The sequence below is a fragment of the Vanrija albida genome (assembly GCF_041260175.1).
Source record: "Vanrija albida strain AlHP1 chromosome Unknown contig_2, whole genome shotgun sequence".
Taxonomy (NCBI): domain Eukaryota; kingdom Fungi; phylum Basidiomycota; class Tremellomycetes; order Trichosporonales; family Trichosporonaceae; genus Vanrija; species Vanrija albida.
The window spans coordinates 156,294-180,304 of NW_027191421.1; the positions used below are offsets into that span (position 1 = coordinate 156,294).

The window sequence follows — 24,011 nt, forward strand, 5'->3', positions numbered from 1 at the left end:
AACGCGCGCCGCCAGCCACCTGTTGTACCGGCCACTGTCCGCCGGCGCCACGTTTCAGAATCCAATCAAACCGGCGCGCGTACGTCTGTGGCGGGTCGACAGCCGCCGAGCTCATCTCCCCGTCCGCGACGAGTTGCGAGGCGGCAGATGGAGCGATGGACGAGTTGGGCGGATGCCAAAAGGAGAGTGGTCGGGAGGAGAGGCGCCGCGGTTTTGAGAGCCTGCAGCGGCCCTCCATCATCGCGGGGGTCGCTCCCACCCTCGCCACCCCCACCCGACGACGGGTATAAGACTGCCCCCTTCGACCCCTGTCTCATTCCTATCCCTCCCCGGCGCGCGATGAACCTCCTCCCGCTCGCCCTCCTCCTCCTCACCTTGGCCGCCGCGGCCCCCGGGACCTTTGAACGCCATAAACCCCCCAAGCACAGCACCAGGTTGTCCGCCAATCCCACCACCGTGTCTTCCATCGCGCCCACGACCTCGCCGTCCGCCAGCGCCACCCCGTCGTCAGCCAGTCCCACCTCGCCGTCCGCCACCCCCACCTCGGCATCCGCCAGCCCCACCGCCACGGGCCCCACCGAGCCCGTGACCTGCCCGCTCACGTGGAACGGCACGCCGCTCGCCGGCGCCCCCGATGGCAGCGGCGTGTGCCGCTACACTATCCGCTACGGCTCCGCCAAGCGCTTCCTGGACTCGGTGCCCGCCACGGAGTGAGTCGCCACGCAGTTGAAAGCTGACGGGCAGGTACGGCAACACGTCGGCACTGGCGCCTAGCTGCCCGCAGCCGGAAGACACGGCCACAAGCCTGCCCGCAACCTCGAGCGAGGACTGCCTCTACCTCACGCTCTACGTCCCCTCCGGGGCGCGCGCGCTCCCCGTGCTCGCGTGGTAGGCCGTACCACGCTAGCGCCCGCTGACTCCAGGCTCCACGGAAGCACGTCGGCCGCGTACAGCTCGGGCTCTGACTCCAAGCCCGGGCTCAACGGCACCGCGCTCGCCTCGTCCTCCAACATCGTCGTCGCCGAGATCCAGTACCGGTGAGTAGGGCCCCGGTGGCAACTCACGCCAGCATCGGTACCCTCGGCTTCCTCGCGCCGAAGGTCACCCCGTTCAAGGACGACCCCAACTTTGCCCTGCGCGACATTGTGCTGGCGCTCAAGACGCTCAAGAGCCGTGCTGGCCACTACGGGGGCGACGGGGCCAAGATCACGCTCGGTGGCCAGGGCACAGGCGCGTCGCTCGTCCGAGGTGCGTAGAGGCAAGACCAGGCTGACCCCAGCGCTCTACGGCGTGCCCTCGGCCGCTGGGCTGTTCCGCGCCGCCATCCTTCAGTCCGACTCTCTGGTACGTCCTCAGCCCTTCCCCCCTGACAGCAGAACTTTGGCTTCTCGCCCTTGTCGACCTCGCAAATCTGGAGCTGGTCGATTGGACAGAAATATTGGCCGTCCTTCTGGACACTCCCAGACTGGCCCTTGCCCCCGTCGACTACTGAGGCGTGGCTGACCGCCGACCTGTGGAGAATCATGAGGGAGCAGGCCGATCAGCTGGCCCACCCCTGGAGGACGAGGTACCTCGTTCCATACTTCTATCGTGAGTAGATACCTCGACATTGACGCTCTGACCCCGCACCAGCCTACCGCCCGACCTATGGCACCGCCACGCTCCCGTCCGACCCCACCAAAGCCCTGTTCAACAACCCGTCGTCGCTTGCCATCTCCCCCGCATCGACCCCGCTCCTGATCACCTACACCGCCGATGAAGGCAACACCCTCATCGGCCGTGCCTTGCCGGACCCGGTCCCCCTAAACGCGAGCTCGTACAACGCCAGTCTCGGCGTCGTCCTGGACCCGACCCGCGCCGGGAAAGTCATGGCCCCAGGGTCGCCCTACGAGCTCCCCGCGACCGACTCGGGCGACACGCTCCGCCACTCCGTCTCCCGCGTCGTAACCGACGCCTACTTCCGCTGCCCGGCACGCTCCCTTGCCGCCGGGTACGCCGCCGCCGGGGGCAAGGTCTACGTCGCCGAGTGGACACAGGGCCTTCCCTACCCGACCAACTCGAACGCGCTCTGCACCGGCAAGGTGTGCCACGGCGACGACATCTACCCGACCTTCGGCACCTCGCCGTCGCCCGGCCCGCTCGAGGCCGAGGTCCAGGCCGCGTGGGCGAGCTTCATCACCACCGGGGCCATCTCCTGGACCCAGTTCCCCGCTGGGGGCAGCGTGGACGGCACGAACGTCAAGGCGCTGGGCGGGGGTGCGGTCGGTGCCTGCCCTGCCAACTATTGGGGCAGCACGGTCAAGCACGACTGGCAGATGGCGGTGTAGTGGGTTGCTGAGGAAGCGATTATAGTTTTTAAAAGTAGCTCAGCGGGCGGCTGGGCTGGTGGGAGTGAGGCAAAAGCGCTATAGTTTATGAAGTCGTTCAGCACTGGAAGTCTTTCAGCACTGTTGGGCGGGAGACGAGGCGCCGAGCACATGACCCCAAGCCGCCAACCCATTCCGTCGTCGAGATCGATAGTTTGAAATGTCACACCGTCAAGCCAAAGCCCGCTACAATGGGATCAAAGGAGCTCCAAACCATCACAGCACGACATCTCACCACCACAGCCACCGTTGGCGCCGGCGCCGCCAGCTGCCCACTTGTCCGAGTGGAATGGGGCGGTGCTGGCTGCTATTACACCTTTACATGCCACGCGACAATGAGCAACGTGCATGCCCACATACCAGCGGTAAAGGACGTACTTGCCCCGCTCACCACGGCTCACCACCAACAATGGGCAGCTGGCACCGGGCTCGCATCCGAGCCACCCCCTCCCGCCATTGTTCCAGACGACGCCACGACCACCTGCCGGAAGTATCGAACAACTGGATCTGCAGCGTCCCCAAATCTTAATCTGAACGGAGCGGGTGGGGGGAATGCATGCCGTGTGTGGGGCGTACATCGCTCTCCTTCGGAAAAGCCGGCCGGATGGGAGTACAGACGATATCATGGGCCGGAAGTGGGGCGGAAGTGGCACTCCCGAGCAATGTGACTGGTTTATCTCGCCCGGCCACCACTGGACGATGAAGGACGGCCAGACTGAGGACGGCAACCCACCATCCACCCCCGTCCCCATACCCATACCTTCCCCTGATCAAGATAGACCACGCACGCACACCCCCACACGCATTGTTGATAAGAGGCGGTGGTGGCAGAGGCGGGTGGCGGGAATCCGATCTCGGCCACCAGTGCCACGCGGGCACGATTAGGCCAGCGCTAGCCAGCTCCTTTATCAGCCCGGGCCACCCCCAAGCTATCGGGCATGTGGCGCGGACGTGCGTCGCCAGACGGCGGCTTGGTGGCGCCGGGCCTGCCTTGTTTAGCGTCTCAATCCGCAGCTGGCAGTCATGTGGCCGGTCGTGTTCGCACTGACCCGGAACGTGGGCGAGCTCGACCTCGCCGTCTCTGTCGAGCGGACCTGTCGACACGAGCCCGTGGCTCGGCATGGATCTCGAGGGGAGATCAAGTGCGCACTTCCATCAGGCGATGGTATGGGGACGAGACTCCGGCCAAACTCGACCCCCGGCGCAAGATATAAGCCGGCCCCCTCGCCCCCCTCGACCCCCCATCCCACCGCTCCACTCCTTCACCACACCCACACATGGTCAACCTCCTCCCCCTCGTCCTCGCGCTGGGCGCCACCGCGGCCGTGGCCCGCCCCTCGGCCGGCCGCCTCGCGCCCCGCCAGTCGTCCTGCTCGCTCACCTGGAACGGCTCGACCATCAGCGGTACCCCCGACGGGCCTGACGGCGTGTGTCGCTACACTATCCGGTACGGCACTGCCGCGCGCTGGGCCAACGCCGCTGCTGCCACCTCGTAAGTGCCCCCTGCTTCGACCACTCACGCCCAGCTACGGCACGACCACCGCGCTCCCCCCTCCTGCCCCCAGGTCTCGGCGAGCGCCGGCAACCCGCTCACCTCGGCGACCCAGAGCGAGGACTGTCTCTACATCACGCTCTACGTCCCGGTCGACGCGACGTCGACCGACCGCCAGCCGATCCTCGCCTGGCTCCACGGCGGCGCGTACTCGTACGGCTCGGACTCTGCCGCCGGATTCGACGGCGCCGGCCTCGCCGCTAACGGCGGGATCATCGTCGCCGCCATCCAGTACCGCCTCGGCGTGCTCGGCAACCTGCCGCCCTCGGTCGCGCCGCTCGCCTCGGACCCCAACTTTGCGCTCCGCGACGTCATCCTCGCCCTCGACACGCTCCGTGCGCGCGAGCTCGACTTCCACGGCGACAAGGACCTCCTCAGCCTCGGTGGCCAGGACTCGGGCGCCAGCATCATCCGCGGTAGGTTGTTGCATTAGGACGCCGCTGACCCCAGCCCTTTGGGGTGTCCCCGCTGCCGTCGACAAGTTCTCGAGCATGATCCTCCAGTCGGACCCCCTCGTGCGTGCCGCGTACGACTGCGCTGACCCCAGTCCTACGGCTTCGCGTCCGCCGCGACCACCACCTCGCTCCGCTCCCTCTTCGCCTCGCAGCCCTCCCTTTCCGGCCTCACCCTCTCCACCTTTGCCAACTGGCAGGCTCTCTCCCTCTCCACCCTGCTCACGGCCCAGGGCGATCTCCTCGCCTCGGCCAGCGCCTCGATCGCCGGCCTCCCCCTCACTGGCGGTACGTCCCCAGTCCCGCTCCACACTGACCCCAGCCCTCCGCCCGACCTGGGGCACGACCACGCTCCCCCACGACCCGACCCGCTCGCTCTTCAACACCCCGTCCGAGTTGGAGATCGACCCGACCGCTGTCCGCCTCCTGATCACCAACACCAAGAACGAGGCCGGTGGCCTCGCCCAGTACATCTGGCCCGAGTCGGTCACCCTCAACTCGACCCGCTACAACGGCGTCCTCTCCGCGCTCCTCGGCAGCAGCCGCGCCACCACGCTCCAGGCCTCGGGCTCGACCTACGCCCTCCCCACCTCGGGCTCGGGTGACCTCATGCGCTCGACCCTCGAGAAGACCATCACCGACGGCGCCTGGCGCTGCCCCGCCCGCACCCTCGCCCAGGCGTACGCTGCTGCCGGCGGCACCGTCTTCGTCGGCGAGTTCACAAAGGGTGTCACCTACCCCACCAACTCGATCGGCTCGACCTCGTACTGCACTGGCTCGGTCGTGTGCCACACCGACGACATCTACCCCACCTTCGGCAGCTCGCCCAGCCCCAGCAGCGCCACCATCACCCTCCAGAACGAGATCAGTGCCGCCTGGACCGACTTTATCAATGAGCTCACCCCCTCGGGCTGGACCGCCTTCACCTCGACCTCGGGCCTCTCGGGCACAAACGTCAAGGGCATCGGCGGTGGCTCGGTCGGCTCGTGCCCCTCGTCCTACTGGGGCAGCACGGTCCAGTGGGACTGGCAGATCTACACCACCTAGGCATACAGGGCCTGAGGTGTTGGTATTCCGTACTCTGAAGAGAATGAAGCATATAGTTTATCAAGAAGTGGGTGGAGCAGCACGGTGCCTGGGTCATCAGTCGTGCTTGTCGCAAGTGAGCTCCACTGCCACAGCGAGCGTCGCCATCTCCACGTCGCAAACGCTTCCTGCCAAGACAAACGGCGACCTAAATCCGGACTTCATCAAATTCAGAGCTCCAACTATCGGCTACTTGCCAGGCAGCTCAGGCTGCGGGTTGAGCGCGACCGGCGCGAGGCGGCCGATCGCGGGACTGAGGCGGTAGCGGTCGCCCGGGGGCTCGGGCTGGGGGTTGAACGGTGCCGGCGCGCCCCTGCCGGGGGTGTGGGCGTGGGCTACGCCCGGTGTGTCGGGCTGCGGGTTGAAGCGCTCACCAACGCCGCCGACCCACGGGGTGGGGGCGCGCGCGCGCTCTGCTCGTCAGTGGACGGACAGCTGCCCGGCGTACCGAGGTGAGGCACGGCCGAGGCCGCGCCGAGGGCCGCGACGGTGGCGAGGAGGAGGCGCATGGTGGGCTGCGTGGACAGCGGAACGACGGCGGGCGCGGTATATGTAGGTCTGGCTGCCTGCCTTTGGGCGGAGGCGATGCCTCTCGAGATCCCGCTCGTCGATGTCTCACTGCCGGGGGCCGGGGGACGATCGTCTATGTTTCCTCGTCCTCACGATCTTGACTCTTGGCATTGTCCTCCCACCATGCTGATCGCTGACGACTGACGACGCCCCAGACACCTCCAACGAGCAGCACTCTAGCCTTCTCACTTCTGCTGCATTCACACTGCTAACCCTACAAGTACAACCTTGCTCCTACGCAAACCCCATGGGCGTGTGGAACGTCGGCGGCCCCTCCCCGACGCCGCACAGTCCGGGGCTCGGCATGGCCGGTGCGCTGCTTCCCCCGCTCGCGGCGCGCCTAAACGCCTTGCTCACGCCGCCCACTCCCGCGGTAAGGTCCTGGACCCGCGCCTTGAACTCGCCGTCGTCCTCGACCCACTCGAAGCGCTCGCGCTTCTTCTTGACCCCGATCCGGGGCCGCGCGGCCGACGCCGGCGCCTCCTGCTCGACCCAGCCGTCGAGCTCGCCGCCGACGACGTGCGGCGGCAGGCGCACGCGCCCGCCGTCCGCCGTGCGCGCGTACTGCGCCACTGGGGGGTGGTTGTGCGCGCGGCGCGGAACGTAGGGCGGGACCGGGGCCCGCGCCCACGGGTGCTGGAGGTTGGCGAGCATGCGCTCGCGCGTCTCGTCGCCGACACCCGCCGGCGGGGCGTAGGGGAGCGGTGGTGGCGGAGTGGCGTCCACGGGCGACTCGGGAAGCTCGGGGGTCACGACGAGGGGCGACGGCGTTGGCGAGGGCGTGGGCAGGCTGCCGTCAGCGCCGCGGCGAGCGGCCACATACCTGCTCGACGAGGCCATGCGGTGGCTTGGGCCGGGGCGGACGTCGACCTCGTACACCTCGTCGACGTCCATCGGCTCGTCAAAGTCGTCGACTAGCGGAAGCGTGGCCATCATTCCCGTGGGTGGTGGTGTGCGGGGCAGGGGGAGGAGGGGGAGGTCGAGGATGTGGACGCCTGGCAGGCGCCGCGGAGTGATGAGGTAGAGTGTGCGTGCTGTTTCTCGCTGGCGCTGGTGCTCGCGCTCGCACTGCTCGCGCTGGTACTTCTTGCTGCTCTCGCCACTGCTCATGGTGTGTTCTTTCTGTGTGCTTTGTGTGCTTTGCGAGGGAAGAGGGAGCCGGGAGTGCACGGATACTCCGTTGATGTAGACCGAGCTCTTTACGCCAGATCCTCTTCACCCGAGCATCTTGGAGAGGGAGAGAGGGGGAGTACCACGACGTGCGCTCGCACCAACCTCGTCGCACGAGCGAACGTCGCAGAGCGTCATGGCGCTCGGTGGGTTTGGGCGGGGGTTGGGTGGCGGCTTGCGCAGTCCATCCGAGGGCGAGGGCCGCGACGAGGACTGTGTAGGCGGGGGGTGGGGGTGAGGCAGCGGCAGAGGCAGCGAGCCGTGCGAGTTCCGCACCGGCCAGCCAGCTCGAGCTCAGCTCAGCATGCATCGCGAGGGCACCGGCACCGCGCCCGTGCGTGCATGCACCTCGTCCTCTGCTCGTGCTAGCAGTTTCTCCGCCAAAAGCAACCCCAAAAAGCCCCCAACCCCCCTCCGAGAGCGTACGACGTGGTCGCCACAAGCCGTCATCACCGTCACTTCGGCCACCAACAGCGCCGACGACGCCAGCGACGTGGGCGGTTCCAGAGATTGCGCAGCGCGTGGCGCGGCGTCATCCACGGTGCATTGCCCACGAGGGGGGTAGCTGTTGCCTATGGGGCGGGGTAATCCTTGCCCATATGGCGAGTAATCGTGCATACGAAGGGGTAATAAGTACGGGCGCGTGACTTGGCTTGTTGTGGGGATGACGATAATAGCTCGCCAAGGCTCCACCGGACAAACAGCCTTGACTCATTGCCGATGGGTTGACGGCTTTGACGGGGGGATGGATGGATGGCTCCCTCTGACAAGTGACAGCATTGGACAGCAGAAGCATCTGGCAGCGTGGAAGACTGACGGGCTCCGCTGGCGTCAGAGGACTGACAACGCCGGAAGACTCGCAGCGACTCGCAGCCGTCATACTCGGTCGTCGGGTCGTCGACTCGCCTCCACATGAAGCCACCCCGCCCACCACTCACAACACCCCTAACCCGCCCCACCCACCCCACCCGCGCCGGCGGGCCCGCGCCGATATCAAGTGCTCGATCAGCGCAGCGGCAATAGGGTGGAGCCCGAGGATGTAGAGGGCGATGGCCGCTGCGGCTTGGAGCGCTGAGAGTTCGGGAAGCCGAGCGGGCGGGGTCCGACACGCCGCGGGCCGACGAGCGTCACCGTCGTGTGGGTGCCGCCGTGTCGGGTTTGGCCCGACACGACGATCCCAAGCGAGCTGAGCTGCCGTCTACTTGGCGACTCGGTCTGCATGCATGCATGTACATAAACCGGTGTAGCTCGCGGGGATGCATGCGGCCGCAAGAAGCACGATACGACGCGGGCGGCACGCACACCACACACGACGCTCTCCAGCTTTTGCGGAGGAAAGCAGACCAACACACGACGCCGGCCACATGAGCGCGTACGCGTACGCAGCGCGCGACCATCCCACGCCCACGGCGTCGAGCGACAGCGTGACGGTGGCGGGCATGGGCCTGGACACGGAGAAGGGTGTTGACACGGAGAAGGATGGGGAGACGGGCAGCGTGGGCGTGGGCGTGGACGGGGACGTGGAGAAGGGCGGCCTCGCGCGGCCGACGCCAGAGAGCAGCGTGGCATCGCCAACCGAGAAGACCGCCGAGCGCACGCCCGACGGCGCCATCATTGTCGACTGGGCCGTCAACGACCCCGAGTGCCCGCTCAACTGGCCGGCGTGGCGCAAGTACCTCACTGTCGGGGTGACGCTGTTCATCACGCTGCTCACGGCCGGCAACGCGACGAGCGTCGGCATCATGGCGACGTGGGGCGTCGACTGGTTCCACACGACGCAGACGGGCTTCATGCTCAGCCTGACAATGTACCTCGGCGCGCTGGCCATCACGCCGCTCGTGCTCGCGCCGATGAGCGAGCTGTTCGGGCGTAACCCGATCTACCAGGTGACGAGTGTGATGTGAGTCGGCGAGCGCAGCGAGCCGAGTCGCGAGCCACGGTACCGGCACAGGACACCACTGACCCCCCCAGCACGGCCCTCCTCTTCATCCCGCAAGCGCTGAGCCGCTCCCTCCCCGGCCTGCTCGCGGCCCGCTGGTTCCAGGGCATGTCGTCGGCCGTCGGCAACTCGATGGTCGGGGGCACCATCGCCGACACGTTCAGCGCGCGGGACCGCGGGCTCCCGATGAGCCTGTTCGTCTTCTCAACCTTCTTCGGGCAGGCGATGGGCGGCGCCGTGTGCGGGTGGGTCGGGGAGCGCGCCGGCGTGCAGTGGTGCTACGGCGTGCAGGGGGTCGCGGCGGGCGTGAGCGTGCTCGTCAACGTGCTGTGCTTGCGTGAGACGCGCGCCGATGTCATCTTGGCGAAGAGGGCCGCGCGCCTCACAAAGGAGACGGGGGTCAAGCACGTCGCGCGGACGTTCGGCCCAAAGAAGGGCATGGTCGAGATGCTCAGCCTGACCGCCATCCGGCCTCTCAGTACGTCGCGTTGCCCCCTCCCTCCCTCCCTCGCGCGCTGACGCGCGCTCGCAGAGTACCTCGTCACCGAGCCCATCGTCGCGGCCCTCACCCTCTGGATCGGCTTCATCTGGGGCTGCATCTTCCTCGGCGCGAGCTCGACGCTGCTCGTCTTCGCGCAGTACGGCTGGAGCCCGGGCCTGCTCGGCCTCACGCTGCTGTGCACGCTCGTCGGCGGCGTGCTGGGCTTTGTGACCAGCTATCACCAGGAGCACCTATACGTGCGCGCGCGGGCCGCAAGCCCGACCGGCAAGGCAGCGCCAGAGGTGCGCCTGTACTGGGCCGCGGCGGGCGCGCTCATCTACCCGCTGGCAATGTACGGGTTCGCGTGGACCGGCCGGCCGCAGTTCCACTGGGCGGTCCCGGCCATGTTCCTCAGCGTCGCCATGTGGGGCGTGTATATGATGTACGGGGGGTTGTAGTGAGTGGCGCGGCGTGGGCGGGCGACGGAGAGACCACTGCTAACGCTGGCCCAGCTCGTACCTCGCCGACGCGTACGAGACCTACTCGTCCTCCGCGCAGGCCAGCCACAGCTTCATCCGCAACCTCTCGTCGGCGACGTACCCGCTCTTCGCGCGGAGCATGTACACGCGGCTCGGGTACCCGCTGGCGTCGACGGTCGTGGCGAGCATCGCGCTGGTGTTGGCGGCCGCGCCGTGCCTGCTGATAGCGTATGGCCCGGCCTTGCGGAAGCGGAGCAAGGTGGCGAGCGCGCTGGCGCAGCACTACTAGGACAAGCATGACTGGACATTGACTGTAGCATCATATGGCATATGCATTGCATGGGGCAGCAGCGAGCGCTGTATCTTGCCGCGCTCGGCCTGGCGCTTAGCCGCCCCCGCCGCGGCCGATAGCCGCGCGGAGTCTCCGATCAGGCGTAACTCTTGGCACACCACCGACTTTTGTCCATATATCTTGCGCCGCAACGGCGGCCATGCACGCCCTCACACCCCCACTCGACCCACAATGGAGGTCGCAGAAGCCAGCATCGCCGAGCTGCGCGCCGCCCTCGACGCGGGCGAGGTGACCGCCGTCGGCCTCGTCGAAGCCTACCTCCGTCGCATTGGCGCGTGTAAGTCCTCCCCTACCCCGCCTCCCCTCTCCCCACTCGGCGCTCGCTCACGCCCGCCCAGACGACCACCATGGCCCGCGCCTCAACAGCGTCCCAGTCCTCAGCCCGACCGTCTTCGCCGAGGCGCGCGCCTCGGACCTCCGCCGCGCCGCAGGCCACCCCCTCTCCCCGCTCGACGGCATCCCCTACACCGCGAAGGACAGCTACAAGGCTTCGGGCCTCCCCGTCTCCGGCGGCTCCCCGGCCTTCGAGCACCTCATCGCGAGCGCCGACAGCTTCGTCATCTCGCGTCTGCGCGCCGCCGGCGCCATCCTCCTCGGCCTCACCACCATGCCGCCCCTCGCGAACGGGGGCATGCAGCGCGGGCTGCACGGGCGCGCAGAGAGCCCCTACAACGGCGCGTACCTCACCAGCGCTTGGGCGAGCGGCAGCTCAAACGGGAGCGGGACGGCGACGGCGGCGTCCTTCGGCGCGTTCGGCCTGGGCGAGGAGACGTGGTCGTCTGGCCGCGCACCCGCCTCCTGTAACGCGCTGTACGCGTACACGCCGTCCTGGGGCACCATCTCCATCCGCGGAAACTGGCCGCTCGTGCCCACCATGGACGTGGTGGTGCCGCACACGCGCGGCATGGGGGACATGCTGGCCGTGCTGGACGCGATTGTCGCCGACGACTCAGACACACGAGGCAACTTCTGGCGCACCCAGGACTGGGTGTCCATCCCGCCAGCGTCGGAGCTCCGGCCAAAGTCCTACCCCTCGCTCCTGGCCCAGGCCGCCTCCCCCCTCCCGCTGCAGGGCAAGCGCATAGCCTTCCCCCGCTGCTTCCTCGGCGAGGACGACCACATCCCCACGCGCGCCTCCGTCGTCGCGCTCGCCCGCGCCGCCGCCGCCCGCCTGGAATCCCTCGGCGCAGAGGTCGTCTACACCGACCTCCCAGTGCGCGACGCGTACGAGGTGCGCGACGGCTCCCGGGGCAAGGACTGGTTCCAGGGCGGCCTCGCGCCGGGGTACGTCCCCGAGGCTTTCTGGCAACACGAGCTGGTCGACCTCGCGGCGTTCGCGCTCGACGACTTTCTCTCCGCCAACGGCGGCACGCCGGCCTCCTTCGCGCAGGCCGACGCCGCCAAGGTCTTCCCCCTCCCGCTCGGGCAAATAAAGGGCGACTACGGCGACGACATGGAGATGGGGCACTATGTCGGCATCGTCGCCAAGGGCACCTCCCCGCCCGAGGCCATCCCCACCATCGCCGAGGGCGTCCGGGGCCTCAACCGCGCGCGCGAGGAGCTCCTCGAGGCCTGGCTCGACGAAAGCCACATCGACGCGCTCGCGTTCCCCACCCTCGCAGACGTCGCGCCCGCCGACGCCGACCACAATCCCCAGTCCCACGGGATAGCGACACGCGACGGCACGTGGGTCGCCAACGGCAACTTGTGGGTGCGGCACCTCGGCGTCCCGACCGTCACGGTGCCGATGGGCGCGGACGGGGACACGCGCATGCCCTTCGGCCTCACGTTCGCGGGCAGGGCGTGGGACGACGCGGCGCTGCTGTCTCTCGGGGCGGCGTACGGCGACGGCGTGGAGAGGCCTTTGCCTGCCCGCGCGCCGCCGCTCGGGGCGCCGCTGCGCGCTGTGGCCGAGGTCGGGGGCGAGGGCGAGGTCGGCGACGGCGAGCTCGCGCTCTCCGTGCAGACGAGCTACGGCGACTCGACGGTCCAGTACGCCATTACCGCCACAGCCCCCGCGCCCATCGCGTCCGCAACCGCTACCCTCAACGGCCGCGACGTGCCCATCTCGCTGGACGGCGCGACCCTCACCGCCCGCGGCGTCGTCCCCGCCGACGAGCTCAACATCCTCCACTCGCAGTACACGCGCCCGTATGGCTCCATCGTCGTAGTCACGGTGCGCTGCGCCGGCGCAGAGCTCGGCGCCTACACCATTGTTAATGGGCGGTAGGCGTCGCCACGCCGCCACACTCGGCCGCTCCGCGGCCTCGTGCTCGCTACTCTGTATTAAATGCATGCCTAGGGTATCCAGCCGCGCTACTAATGAAATGGCAGAAAATCTGCAGTGGTCGACTCCGGCTATGCCGGCTGCCGCGTGGTGGAGTTCAGATTGGAGTGGGGGAGGAGTCGCAGTACGCCTTCGTCGTCGCCTGCTCGTCGCAATCGTGTCACCGGCACCGGCACGGCACTCGTCGCACACGTCGCACTTGGCTGACGCCGCTCCCAGTGCCGCCGCTCACCCCCCACCCCCCGCTCCCTTGCCCCCCTATTGCACATCGTCGAGGTTGTGCGCCGCCACCAGCTCCTCGGCACTGGCAATGACTCGGTCAACTGACCAGCGCTCGTGCGTGTACTTGAGCCCCAGGATTTCGCCGACCTCGTCGACGGCTCGGAGCAACAGGTCAATGTCGTTCTTGGTGTGCGACGCCGACAGGCAGAAGCGAACACGAGACGTGATAAGCGGGGTGGCACTGGTGTGTGTGAGCAAACAAGTTCCCACCCATGCGGACACTGGCCGCGCTTGCTCGCTTGCAGCAAGCAACACCACTCACGGGTACGCAACAATAACCACGGCAATAGGCGTCTTGTCCGGCCCGACACGGTTCAGCATCATCCTCGAGAACATGCCCATCTTGCCGGGGTTAAACAGCAGCAGCGGGATGATCGGCGAGTCGCGGTGGCCGTAAACGATAAACCCAAGCTTGCGCAGGCCAGACGACAGGTAGCGCGAGTTGAAGGCCAGACGCCGCAGCTTTTCCCTGCCCTCGGTACCGTTGGCCATGGCTGGTGGCAGCGACATCCAGGTTGGCAGCGCCTCGCGGGGGGTGGGGCCAAACGACACGTTGCGGCTCCACACCGACAGTGCCGACTCGTCCTCGTGGTCAAACGCCTCGCGATCGAGCGGCGGGTTGAGCGGCGGCGCGACACCCATGATGGCTGACATGGACGCAATGATCTGCACAAGAATCGGCGGGCTCATGGCCTCGGCGTACGCAAACGCGTGCGACTTGACGCGCAGCGAGTCGATAATGTCCTTGTTGCCAGCAATGTAGCCACCGGCGGCGCCAAACGACTTGGTAAACGTGCCCATGAGAATGTCGACCTCGCGCGGGTCGATGCCGAAGTAGTCGCAGACGCCTCTGCCGTTGGGGCCCATGGCACCGACCGAGTGGGCCTCGTCGACGTACAGGTAAAACTTGTAGCGCTGCTTGAGGTCGAGCAGCACGGGCAGGTTGACGAGGGTGCCCTCCATCGAGTACAGGCCCTCGACCATGACAAGGATCTTCTTCCAGGGGCGGTGGGTTCTGGGCTGGCCGTGGGCGACGACGTCGCGAAGCAGCTCCTCGAGGGCAGCCATGTCGTTGTGCTTGAAAGTACGGACCGAGGCGCCGGACAGACGCACGCCGAAACGAATAGACGCGTGGTTGAACTCGTCTGAAATGACGAGGCATCCCTTGTCGACCAGCGCAGGGATAGTCGTCGAGTTTGTCGCAAAGCCCATGGACACGATCATAGAGTCCTCCGAGCCGACAAACTCGGCGACGAGCTTCTCGGCCTGGATGTGGAGGTCGAGCGAGCCCGAGTCGTGGCGGGTGGCGGCACCGGCGATGCCGTAGCGACGAATGCCCTCCTCGACTGCGTCGGCGCAGCCACCCGACGAAGACGCGAAACCGAGGTAGTTGTACGACGAGACGTTGAGGGCGCGGGTCACCTTGCCTGACAGATGGAACGTCTCGTACGCGTCGTTCGAGTAGCGGTCGAGCAGCATGATGGTACGGCCGGGGACGCCCGTGACTGGACGCGAGAAACAGTCATCGAGGCGGCTCTTGAGGCGACGGGTGTAGAACGAGTCAAAGTCGGAGTGGAGCGCGGCGTAGCCGTTGTGTGGGAGCAGGTGCGAGTAGTGGCTGGGGTAGAAGCGCTTGCCGAAAAAGTCGCGAATGTGGCCCAGCACAATGAGCAGCAGGTACGACAGGTAGGTCGTAAGCAGGACGACGTACGGCGCGTCGGGCTCCTCCTCGAGCGTGACCGGCTCGGCAGGGTTGTACTGCGACGTCCAGCGCCAGTTGTTGTTGTTGTCGTGGCCAAACTCGGAGTGCTTGAAGATGGACTTGATCTTGACAAACGGCGTCTCAAGATAGTTGCGGTACAGGCGCGCGAGCTCGTCGTCTGACGGCGAGCGCGAGAGTGTGCTCGACGTGCTGGCGTACGAGCTGATCGTGCTCTGGTCCGACACCTCCTCCTCCTCGCCCTCGGGGACGTGGGGGTTGAGGTCGTACGTGAGCGCCGCGCCGGCCGCGCGGGGCCTCGACAGCACGTCGAGGAGCGAGCTGCGCGCCGTCAACGGCGGCGCCTCCTTGCTGGGCGACTTGGGGGCCGAGCGGAACAGGCGGGCGCCGGCCGAGCCGTTGCTGCTGGCAATGGACGCCGTCGACGTCGGCGACTCGGGGCGCGAGTCTGGCGTCGCCGGCGCGCTGCTCTTGGTCTTTGACGCCCGGGTGCGGGGCATGGTTGGGTGTTGTCGGCGCGTTTGTCGGTCTTGCTCTACCTCTTCAGGGTCTCTGCTCGCGGCGGGGGTGTGGGCTGGCGGGTGCTGCTGTGCGCGTCGAGCGGCCCGTCGGCGTGTAGACGGGCGTGCTGGGGGACGGGGGTGGTGAGGGTCGATGCTGGCGTGTCCGAGTCGCCGTGAGTGGTCGTAGAGGCGTTGAGAAAGGGGAGAGGGGGGGAAGGAGGGGGGAGGAGGGAGGGGAGACGACGAGCGAGAGAGTGGTGCGACGAGCGACTTGGTGGTTGTGGTGCGTCGCGCCGCGCCGCGTCGACTGCCTGGCTGCAACAAGCCGACGTGGTTCCTAATCCAGACTAGTCCATTAGGAAAATTTGATCCCGCGACTAGTGGGCCGCGTTACAAATTGGGGGGCGTATTACAAATTGCTGTCGCGTGGTAAAGTGGGCGGGCGGGATAGGCCCAGCAAGCATAGTGGGCCGTGGGCGGGGGTGTGGGCTCATGGGTGGTGGGTGCAGCCGCTCTACCTCGCTAAACGCCTCTACCTCTGCATGCATGCAGCAACGCCGCACGCGCGACCCATGAATGCACGAGCAAGCAGCAGCCCACGCACAGCACACCGGGGCTACCCCGCGCCCGACTGGCCGGACGAGGACGCGGACGCGGACGCGGGCTATCGGGCACTGTCCGCAGGAGGCAGCAGGCGGTGTGTGCGGCGCCAGAGCGCCAGCGAGCGACGCCAGCGACGCCAACGACCCAGCCAGGCAGCCAGCCACAAGTCACTTGACTCGGCCCCACGCAGCAGTCGTCGCAGGCATCGCCCGGCCACACAGCGCTGCGATGCGACCCGACCCCGCCCGCGTCGCCGGCACGCGCAGGCGACAGACGTGGGAGCAGGCCGAGCGCGGCCACCCCCGCCGCGCCAGGCTCACCCACGCATTCTCACGCTCCCTACGCTGCGCTGCGTCGTTCTCCGCCCACTACCCCGCGGCACCAGCTGCCCACGGCGCGTTCGCGACGGGCCTCGTGCCCCCGGGCCACTGATCGACGCTCCCACGCGCGCTGGCGTGCTGGCGTGCAGCGCGTCGGCCTGCCTCTCTCGCCCTGCTGATCCTTCTGCTGACGTGTAGCGTAGCCTCCTGGGCCTTGAGAGTGTGAGCGCCGACGTGTTTGCATGCGCTAGCTACGCGAATAAATGTCCACTGCGCCTCGGACGCCGGGCGGTAAGCCAAGAGGCCAGGATGCCCGGCGCGCACGCCGCAGCACCCAAGGTGGGCGCGCGGCGCGCCGTGAGTCGCTAGCGTCCTCGTCTCGGTACGCCCTGTCGAGTACGAGCGGTCGCTGCGCCAGAACGGCGCGGCCGCTCGATCCCATTTTAAGCGTATCGTTGTGTGAGAGGACGAGGGGGGGAGATGGAGTTTTGTGAGGTCGTGGGCGCGCGGGCGACGCCGGTGGGTGCGAGGCGAGCAAACCGTCGGCGGGACTTTTGTGGCGCGGCGTGTGGCGCTTTTGCAACTCCTGGTCGATACAAGATGCAGCATGGCTATATCATTTACAAAGATGTACACTTCTAACGCATGGCGCGGGTCGCTCGCCGCGCGCTGTATCCCTCTGCACGTACGTCTGATGCAGCCTCAACCTGTGCAGCCGGAGCGTCACGCCTGCCGCGCCTCGGCGGCACTCCTCCCCGCCCCCCCCCGGCTGCCGCCCCCCCCCCTACCTCAGCTTGATCCACACCCCGTCGTCCACCATGACCCCATTCGCCATGGCCCAGAGATCGACCCCGCGCGCGCCGCGCGACCCCTCCATGCACAGCACCTTGGCCGCCCAGTCCACGCTCGTTCCCGTATACGCCCGCTTGAGCATTGCGCCGGCCGTCGCGCGGACCTTTGGGCTCGCCCAAGCTAGCAGTGCGCGCTCGAGCGCGTCGGCCGGCTCGTCGGCGCCGCCGAGATTCCGGTCTGCGTGGCCGCCGACCAGGCGCGAGAAGAGGAGCGGGTCGAAAGTCTCGGGCGCCATGGCCTTGGCGGCGGTGCGGGCAAACTCGAGCTGTGCTGGCTCGACAAACGGCGCCGCGTGGGGCCGCCGCCGTGGTGGCAGCGCGAGCGACACGTACGTCGCGTGGAAGACCTCGCGCGACGAGTGCACGAGGTGATAGAGCAGGAGGAGGGAGGCGAAGTGGGTGCGGTTGTTGGGATGTGGTGCGGGCGGGGAGAGCGGTGGGGAGCGGTCGAGCACGTTGGGCGTGCCGACTGCAGCTGGCGTACCGGGCGCAGTGGTATACACGCCATTCGGGGTCGACTCGCCGTCCGACTCGCTAGCTAATCTTGCCTTCTCGGCGTCAACGGCGAGGTAGAGCCCGGGCACGAGGCCGCTGAGGGCAGACAGCAGCTGGGGGGCGTTGCGCGCGTGGACCGCGTACTGCACCGACGTCTCAAACACTGCGATGTTAGCCTGCTCCGCCGCCGCCGCACCCACCATCGATGGCAAAGTCGTCCAGCCGGTGGCTCGCCACCACCCCCTCACGCAGCTTGCGGAAGAGGAGCACGAGGCTCTGCAGACTCTCGAGCTCGCCCTCGCTCCCGCTACCCGGCGGATGTTCAATGTGATGCCGGTGGATCTGGTATCAGCACGCCTCCTCACCTCACAACTCACCCGCTCGTCAATGTACGTCCTGAAGCGGCGCTGCACGTCGTGGTCCTTGAGCGCGTCGCCGCCGTCCTCGAGCCCGCCCGAGCGGCTCACACTCGCCAGCAGCTCCATCTCGCCCGGCGGCGCCGAGAACGTGCGCCGCGTCGGCGTGGGCCGCATCTCGCTTGTCGGCGAGCTAGAGAGCACACTGAGCCCCGGGCGCGGGGTGCGCATCGGCGGGACCGGCGGCCGCGCCGGACTCGGCACGGATATGCTCAGTCGCGGCGCGTACGGCAGCGGCACGGTCGGCGTCGGGGTCGAGCGCGCGCCCAGCTGCTGGACGGCCGGCAGCGCCGTCGTGCGTCTCGGCAGGCTGTTGGTGCTGCTCGCTGGCCGCCGGTGCCGCTGGTCGCGATCTGCCGTGCTGTGCGCGCTCGAGGAACTGTGCATGCTCGCGGCGCTGAGCCGCCCGTCGTTGAGGTCGAGTGCGCTCGTCGCTGTCGCTGTCGCCGTCGCACTGCCGCCGCTGCCGCCGCCGCCCTTGCGCAGGTGCGGGGGCGTGTACATGGTGTATGTGCGAGCTGGTGTGAGTGCAAGAGTGAGTGAGAGAGAGAGAGAGACAGTCGACCCGGACATGTTTTGTGGTTCCCGGCCTGTCGCGGCCCTCCGCCAGAGACGGCGTGCGTCGTAGACGGCGGCGGGCGGCGGAGGTCGAGTCGGTCACGTGACTGGTCTCACTCCCACCTTCACGTCGATATCTACCATGGATCCCATCGAGCCACCGACCCGTCTGCTCTATTGCCCCCCATTCACGCTCGCTGCCATGGTTCGCATGCGCGTGCAGGGTTGGGACCCCGTCCTGTGAGTTGTCAACGTCCCGACTGCCGCGGCTGACACGGTGCAGGATCATATCCCAGGTGCGTCGTGGCGTGGTCGTGTCCCTCTCGGGAGAGGGACGAAGGCGGCAACCCTCGCTGACCTCGTCGCCGTCGTCGTTCTCATCGTCCCTCGCTGCCCTCGCCCACCGCCCTCGTCGCCCTTGCCGCTGCACGGTCACGTCGCTGTGGTGCCGTGGTCGTGTACTGCGCACGCGTGTCTGGCTGCCACTGTCGTCGCGATGCGATCGCGTCCATGCATTCACAACTGCGCCATCCACCATCTGCAACACCGACCCCACAATGCCCGGCCTCACCACCCTCGCACGCGACATGCTCCACCGCGCCCTCCGCCGCCGCCGCTCCTAACCGAACAAACCACAGATCATATGCCTCCAGACGATCCACTACCTGACGCTGTCGTTTGTCGTCCCGCCGCTCCTCTCGGGCCTGACAACGACCTCGCTGCTCACGTACTCTGGCGGGCCGAGCACGACGGGGCACATTCTCGACTGGCGGGAAATGGCCGCGCGGCCGGCCGTGCCGGTCGACGGCGCGTGGGCCAAGCTGCGCGGCGCGTGGTCGGGCGGCAAGAAGGTTGGGAAGGCCGAGGACGATGAGGCGGTTGATGAGACGGACTATGGGGTGGATGAGCGGCGCGGGTGGCTGCTGGGGTTGTCGTGGATCGTGGCGTGTGCGGTTGAGTGAGTGAAACACGAGCACGAGCACGAGCGCAGCGAGTGCGAGTGCGAGGGGGAGGGGCTGGGGCTGCGGTGTGCGGCGCGGCGCGATGCGAGCCACGGCCACGACATCACCTCACGCCGACGGCCTTGTGGACGACCTCGAGCCTCGCCCCGAGCCCCACCCCGAGCCCCTCCTCCCCGGTGCCCCCAGCTAACCACCCCAGCGTCGTCCCGCTCTACTACCTCGTCCGGCGCCCAACCGCCATCCTCGACTTCTCCCTCACGCTCAACTTTCTCCACCTGCTAGTGACGACATACTACGCCAAGAGCTTCCCGACGAGCCTGTTCTTCTGGGTCGTACAGGCGCTCGGCGCGATCCTGATGATTGTGGTGGGCGAGCAGGTGGGTGCGAGTTGCGCAGGCGTGTCCGCTCACACCGACCGCAGCTCTGCGTCAAGCGCGAGATGTCGTCGGACCTGGACGTGTGGAACGCCGACGACGAGATAGAGCTGGATGAGCGGAGGTAGGATAGATGCAGAGTGTGCGGGCGAGTGCGAGGCGGCGCGAGGCGGAGCGCGTAGCGCGGAGCCGAGCCAGGCCGAGCCGGCGCGTCAGTCATGGCTGGGGTGGCGCCGTCGCGCAAGCGGTGCTCGCACCCACCCACCCCACTCAGGCCGTCGGCTCGACGCCGACTGATGGATGCATAACGGGACGCCGGTGCGGCGGCCACGCCCCAAACGCACCCCGCCCGCACCCCGCAGCATGCTGCAAGACGGGACGCCACGTCCTTGATGCGGTGCTGCCGGCGCGAATGCGCGAATTGTGGCACCCGGGCTGCCAACCGCCAACTGCTGCCAACCACATTCCCTTCACATGACCTAGTGCGACACCGCATCGAGGGGTGGGTGGTGGGGTGGTGGTGCAAACAGGCGCTGACGCGTCGTGTTGCTGGTGCTGTCGTGCAGCGCGCGCCGTATACTTACGCTCGACGCACTCACGCACTCGGCGCCGCCCCCCATCACAGCAAACGCAAACCCCACACACACCATGACGCTCACCTCGTCCATGTCCATCTTCCGCGCGCACACGCTCGCGGTCCCCGCCACCGCGTCGTTCGTGCACGGCGCGCTGCTCGCCAGCGCAGCCGGCGTGTCGCTCGGCGCGGCCATCAGCGCCGGGCAAACGCTCGCCTCGTGGCGGTGGCACAACGAAGGCGCGCAGGTCGCGCTCATCGTCTGGGCCTCCCTGCTGCAGGCTTACACTGTCCTCACGTAGGCCGTCCCCCCTTCTCCCTGCTCACGCTAGCCTCGGGACCCGGCTCTGGCGCCGCGTCGCCGCGCCGTGCGCGCACTGCGCCAAGACAGCGTGGCACGCCACAGCCGCCGCCGACATCGCGGCGCAGGCCGTGCTCTGCACGTACGGGCTGAGCGTAGCCACGGCCGTGACGGCCCTGCGCTCGTGGTACGACGGGTGGGTGCGCCATACAGCAGAGCTGACCCCAGCCCCGCGGCGGCGCTGGCCTTCGTCGCGGCCCTCCTGCTCCTCGCCGCGACGGCGTTCGAGACGCTCTTCGTCCTCTCGCGCCGCCGCTTCGGCCGCGTGTGGGGCAAGACGCTGCGCGAGCTCGAGACGGAGGACGGGGTGTACCTCAGCGAGGCGGGCAGCGCGCCCGGCTCCCCCCGCGGCGTGTGGCTCGAGGCCGAGGTCGGGAGCGACAAGAGCGACGACGGGGAGGAGGCGCGCGCGTTGCTTGACAAGGGCAAGGCGGTGGCGGCGGAGGCGGACGAGGCGGCGTCGGTGTAGACACGTAGCAGTAGAAGCTGCCCCCACGGCTCGACGTCGTGGGCTGGCCCGAATCAGAATAGCGCCCAACTCGTCCCCCCCACGTCATTCCTTTGCAGCGCGCGGGTGCGGGAGCGGCAGGAGCAGGAGCAGGAGTAGCAGTGGTAGCGGTGGTAGCAGCGACAGCGGCAGCGGAGCGGCGAAGCAAAAGCATCGGCAGGAGAAGCCCAAGTGGCAGACGATCAGCCACGCGTCAGCGTCAGCGTCAGCACGAGCAGCGGCTCCCCCGTCGACCGAACCGCGCCGCAGATTCAGACACACGACGCGAGCCGCACGGCCCTGCACCGTGTGAGCGGCGCCAGCGAGGCCATGGACGGAGCGGTCAGCGAGTCAGTCGGTGGAAGCGGAGCAGCGGCCTGGGACTCGCCGAGCGCAGCCATCGACACCCCTCGCCTGCACGTCGTCGCAAGCAGCGACGCTCGCCGACACGCCCGGCGCCGGCCGAACGACGTCGATCGCCGCATCGCCCGCCGCATCGCCCGCCGCCTCATCCAGCGCCACCAACCCAATCTCGGCGTGGGCTGAACCCAACCCAACGCGGCCCTCCAACCTTGAACTCGACGCAGCGCCAACCCAACCTTGCCAACTCAGCCCAACCTTGCCTTTGATGGGCCGGGAATCCCGGCGCTGAGCCGACGCCGAGACGACTCCGAGGCAGCCCTCGGCGTCAGCCTCGGCAAAACGGCTTCACCTCCGGTCCCTCCCACCCCCCGTGCCTCGATCTGTCAACCCACGCTGCTCGGATCTGATCTGACCCACGCCCACGCCGCGATCTGACCCACGCTCAGACTACCGCCGCGGCCGCCGCCGCCACTGCATCGAGGCACAGGCGCCAGCCTGCCCCATCCAGCTCCGCCCACGCCCCGAGGCACGCCGAAACTTGACGACGGGTGACGGCAGGTCAGTCGCCCGGCGTGAGCGGCGCTGGGGTGTTTCATATGCCCGCGGGCTGGCCTGGGCTGGGCTGGGCTGGTGAAATCCACAGAGGGGCCGTTTCAATGCAGCCGGCAACCCACCAGGGCAGCCGCCATCCGCCTCCGCCCCCTCCCCTCCCCCCGCCAGGCCCAAACAGCAGAGCCCAACAACTCTGCTGCGTACCTGGACTACTGGTGTGGTGGTCGGTGCCTGGCGAGGGGGGCGCCCATACAACTGATCTGATCGAGGCCGGCACCTGTTGGCCCATGCGGTGTGCGGCACTCGACGCCGCCGCATGCTCCTCCGACGCCGCATGACGTCGCGCCGGCGCCGCTGACTCGCTCCGAGCTCGCCGAGCTCGCCGTGTCCGCAGGTCGATTGCAGCCTCGGCGCCATTAAGCGCACGCTAGGCTGGGGTATCGGTGCGTGCCAGTGCCAGTGCCAGTGCCAGTGCCAGTGCCAGTGCCTACCTACTGTCGTTCAGGCCCAACATTTCAGGCCTGGTGCTGGCTGGGTATGGTACTCGCAAGCATTCCCGGCCCAGCGGGTTTTGGTACTCAAGCGAGATCAGTAGTGCAAACTCCCCCCCTGCCCCCGCCGTTCCTGGAACCTCAATTATCACTCCGGTCCCTCTGTTGTATTCGTCCCGTCAAGGAGTAAGTGGGGTGAATCGAATCGGGCCTAGCCTAGGCGTGGGCGGGCGATTGCAATGGGCTAGGCGCTAGCGGGGAACTGCGGCGACTAGGCTGGGGTGCATGCACGAGTGTGTGAGTGGAGAGTGCAGCACAGTACGAGCAGTGGCGTCGGCGTGGGCCAATGCATCTGGCCCATCTCGCTCCGAACCCGCTCCCAGTCCTCCCCCTCGCCCCTCGCCCTCGCGACGCCCGCCCGAGCCTAATCTCTGCGGGTGCGTGCTGCTGCCAGCTCGACCTGCCTGCCCGCGCCGCGCGTGGCGAGTGCCTGAATTGTCTTGTTCCCTCTGCCTCGCCGCCACTTTTGACATTTTGGCCCGTGCCTGACTCGTAACAGACTTTTTTATCAAGGCACGCGTCGACAGCGACCAGAGACATTTGCGGCTCCTGGCGCGCCGCGCGACACGTCGGATGCAGCATGCAGCGGCAGCGGCGACGGCAGCAGGCAGGGCCGACGCCGAGCAATCTGACCCATGACGGGCCACTCCCCCGCCCCGCGATTCATTGACCCACGCTGTTAGTGTTCCAGGTCCGGCTCGACCACCACCAGCATCACTTGGCTCCTCCTCGCTTCCTCGACTAGCCCAACCTTGTTTTTTTTTTCTCCTGGCCCTGCCGCGCGGCTCTGCACACTGTGTACATGAGCCCGCTTGACCCAACTGGGCGTGTTTGGTGGGTATTTTGGGTTTGGCACGATTGGCACAGCGCTGCGTGAGTGTGAGCGCCGCCAGTGACACCTACCCCCGACCGACCCGACCTCGACCTCGACCTCATCTACCTCGACTCTCGCTCGCCTCGACGACGCGCCTAGGTTTCAACAGTGCACTATCGCTCTCGACAGCGCACGTCAGCAGCAATCTCGCCGCCTCGCCCCGCCCCCGCGCCCTTGCACGCACCACCATATATCTAGCCTAGTCGACTCGCGCCGACAGACCGACCCCGCGTTCTCGTCTCGTCTACGCGCTGTACGTCACGCGCCTCGCCGCCTCGCCGCCGCCGCAGTCACCGTCGACGCCAAAAGCCTCATTACGCTAGCACCGAGCTCGACGACCACTACGCCGTCGCCCCGTCGCCCCCGTCGCCGCCTCGCTCTCGCGCTACTCTCGCCCCGCGCCGCGCTGCCCCACCCCACCCCACCCCCCC

The 24,011-nt window shown here is 67.8% G+C and overlaps 10 protein-coding genes across 10 annotated transcripts; 6 read left to right on the forward strand and 4 right to left on the reverse strand.

Moving 5' to 3' along the window:
* Window positions 1-339: 339 nt before the first annotated feature.
* On the forward strand, window positions 340-2,327 carry Q8F55_001697 (uncharacterized protein; the record flags this gene model as incomplete). Its single annotated transcript, XM_069350313.1, has 6 exons — window positions 340-710; window positions 745-888; window positions 924-1,037; window positions 1,070-1,248; window positions 1,465-1,590; window positions 1,633-2,327. 6 exons carry the CDS (start codon window positions 340-342, stop codon window positions 2,325-2,327), a joined length of 1,629 nt encoding a protein of 542 aa, XP_069210699.1.
* Window positions 2,328-3,643: 1,316 nt separating this feature from the next.
* Window positions 3,644-5,417, forward strand: Q8F55_001698 (uncharacterized protein; the record flags this gene model as incomplete). Its single annotated transcript, XM_069350314.1, has 5 exons — window positions 3,644-3,858; window positions 3,943-4,334; window positions 4,369-4,433; window positions 4,466-4,658; window positions 4,693-5,417. 5 exons carry the CDS (start codon window positions 3,644-3,646, stop codon window positions 5,415-5,417), a joined length of 1,590 nt encoding a protein of 529 aa, XP_069210700.1.
* A 228-nt stretch (window positions 5,418-5,645) lies between these two features.
* Q8F55_001699 (uncharacterized protein) lies at window positions 5,646-5,965 on the reverse strand (the record flags this gene model as incomplete). Its single annotated transcript, XM_069350315.1, has 2 exons — window positions 5,646-5,869; window positions 5,905-5,965. The coding sequence occupies 2 exons, from the start codon at window positions 5,963-5,965 to the stop codon at window positions 5,646-5,648; spliced, it is 285 nt and encodes a 94-aa protein (XP_069210701.1).
* A 295-nt stretch (window positions 5,966-6,260) lies between these two features.
* Q8F55_001700 (uncharacterized protein) lies at window positions 6,261-7,136 on the reverse strand (the record flags this gene model as incomplete). Its single annotated transcript, XM_069350316.1, has 1 exon — window positions 6,261-7,136. The coding sequence occupies one exon, from the start codon at window positions 7,134-7,136 to the stop codon at window positions 6,261-6,263; it is 876 nt and encodes a 291-aa protein (XP_069210702.1).
* A 1,424-nt stretch (window positions 7,137-8,560) lies between these two features.
* Window positions 8,561-10,384, forward strand: Q8F55_001701 (uncharacterized protein; the record flags this gene model as incomplete). The annotated part of the gene is made up of 4 exons (XM_069350317.1): window positions 8,561-9,096; window positions 9,168-9,613; window positions 9,668-10,073; window positions 10,129-10,384. 4 exons carry the CDS (start codon window positions 8,561-8,563, stop codon window positions 10,382-10,384), a joined length of 1,644 nt encoding a protein of 547 aa, XP_069210703.1.
* A 234-nt stretch (window positions 10,385-10,618) lies between these two features.
* Q8F55_001702 (uncharacterized protein) lies at window positions 10,619-12,677 on the forward strand (the record flags this gene model as incomplete). Its single annotated transcript, XM_069350318.1, has 2 exons — window positions 10,619-10,724; window positions 10,786-12,677. 2 exons carry the CDS (start codon window positions 10,619-10,621, stop codon window positions 12,675-12,677), a joined length of 1,998 nt encoding a protein of 665 aa, XP_069210704.1.
* A 315-nt stretch (window positions 12,678-12,992) lies between these two features.
* On the reverse strand, window positions 12,993-15,369 carry LCB2 (serine palmitoyltransferase component; the record flags this gene model as incomplete). Its single annotated transcript, XM_069350319.1, has 2 exons — window positions 13,279-15,369; window positions 12,993-13,197 (listed from the first exon to the last, which is right to left on the reverse strand). Exons 1-2 carry the CDS (start codon window positions 15,234-15,236, stop codon window positions 12,993-12,995), a joined length of 2,163 nt encoding a protein of 720 aa, XP_069210705.1. The 5' UTR covers window positions 15,237-15,369.
* Window positions 15,370-16,946: 1,577 nt separating this feature from the next.
* Window positions 16,947-18,428, reverse strand: Q8F55_001704 (uncharacterized protein; the record flags this gene model as incomplete). The annotated part of the gene is made up of 3 exons (XM_069350320.1): window positions 16,947-17,671; window positions 17,709-17,850; window positions 17,886-18,428. 3 exons carry the CDS (start codon window positions 18,426-18,428, stop codon window positions 16,947-16,949), a joined length of 1,410 nt encoding a protein of 469 aa, XP_069210706.1.
* Window positions 18,429-18,624: 196 nt separating this feature from the next.
* Window positions 18,625-19,946, forward strand: Q8F55_001705 (uncharacterized protein; the record flags this gene model as incomplete). The annotated part of the gene is made up of 5 exons (XM_069350321.1): window positions 18,625-18,722; window positions 18,766-18,778; window positions 19,121-19,440; window positions 19,644-19,821; window positions 19,866-19,946. 5 exons carry the CDS (start codon window positions 18,625-18,627, stop codon window positions 19,944-19,946), a joined length of 690 nt encoding a protein of 229 aa, XP_069210707.1.
* A 520-nt stretch (window positions 19,947-20,466) lies between these two features.
* Window positions 20,467-21,222, forward strand: Q8F55_001706 (uncharacterized protein; the record flags this gene model as incomplete). Its single annotated transcript, XM_069350322.1, has 2 exons — window positions 20,467-20,690; window positions 20,922-21,222. The coding sequence occupies 2 exons, from the start codon at window positions 20,467-20,469 to the stop codon at window positions 21,220-21,222; spliced, it is 525 nt and encodes a 174-aa protein (XP_069210708.1).
* Between the last annotated feature and the right edge of the window lie 2,789 nt (window positions 21,223-24,011).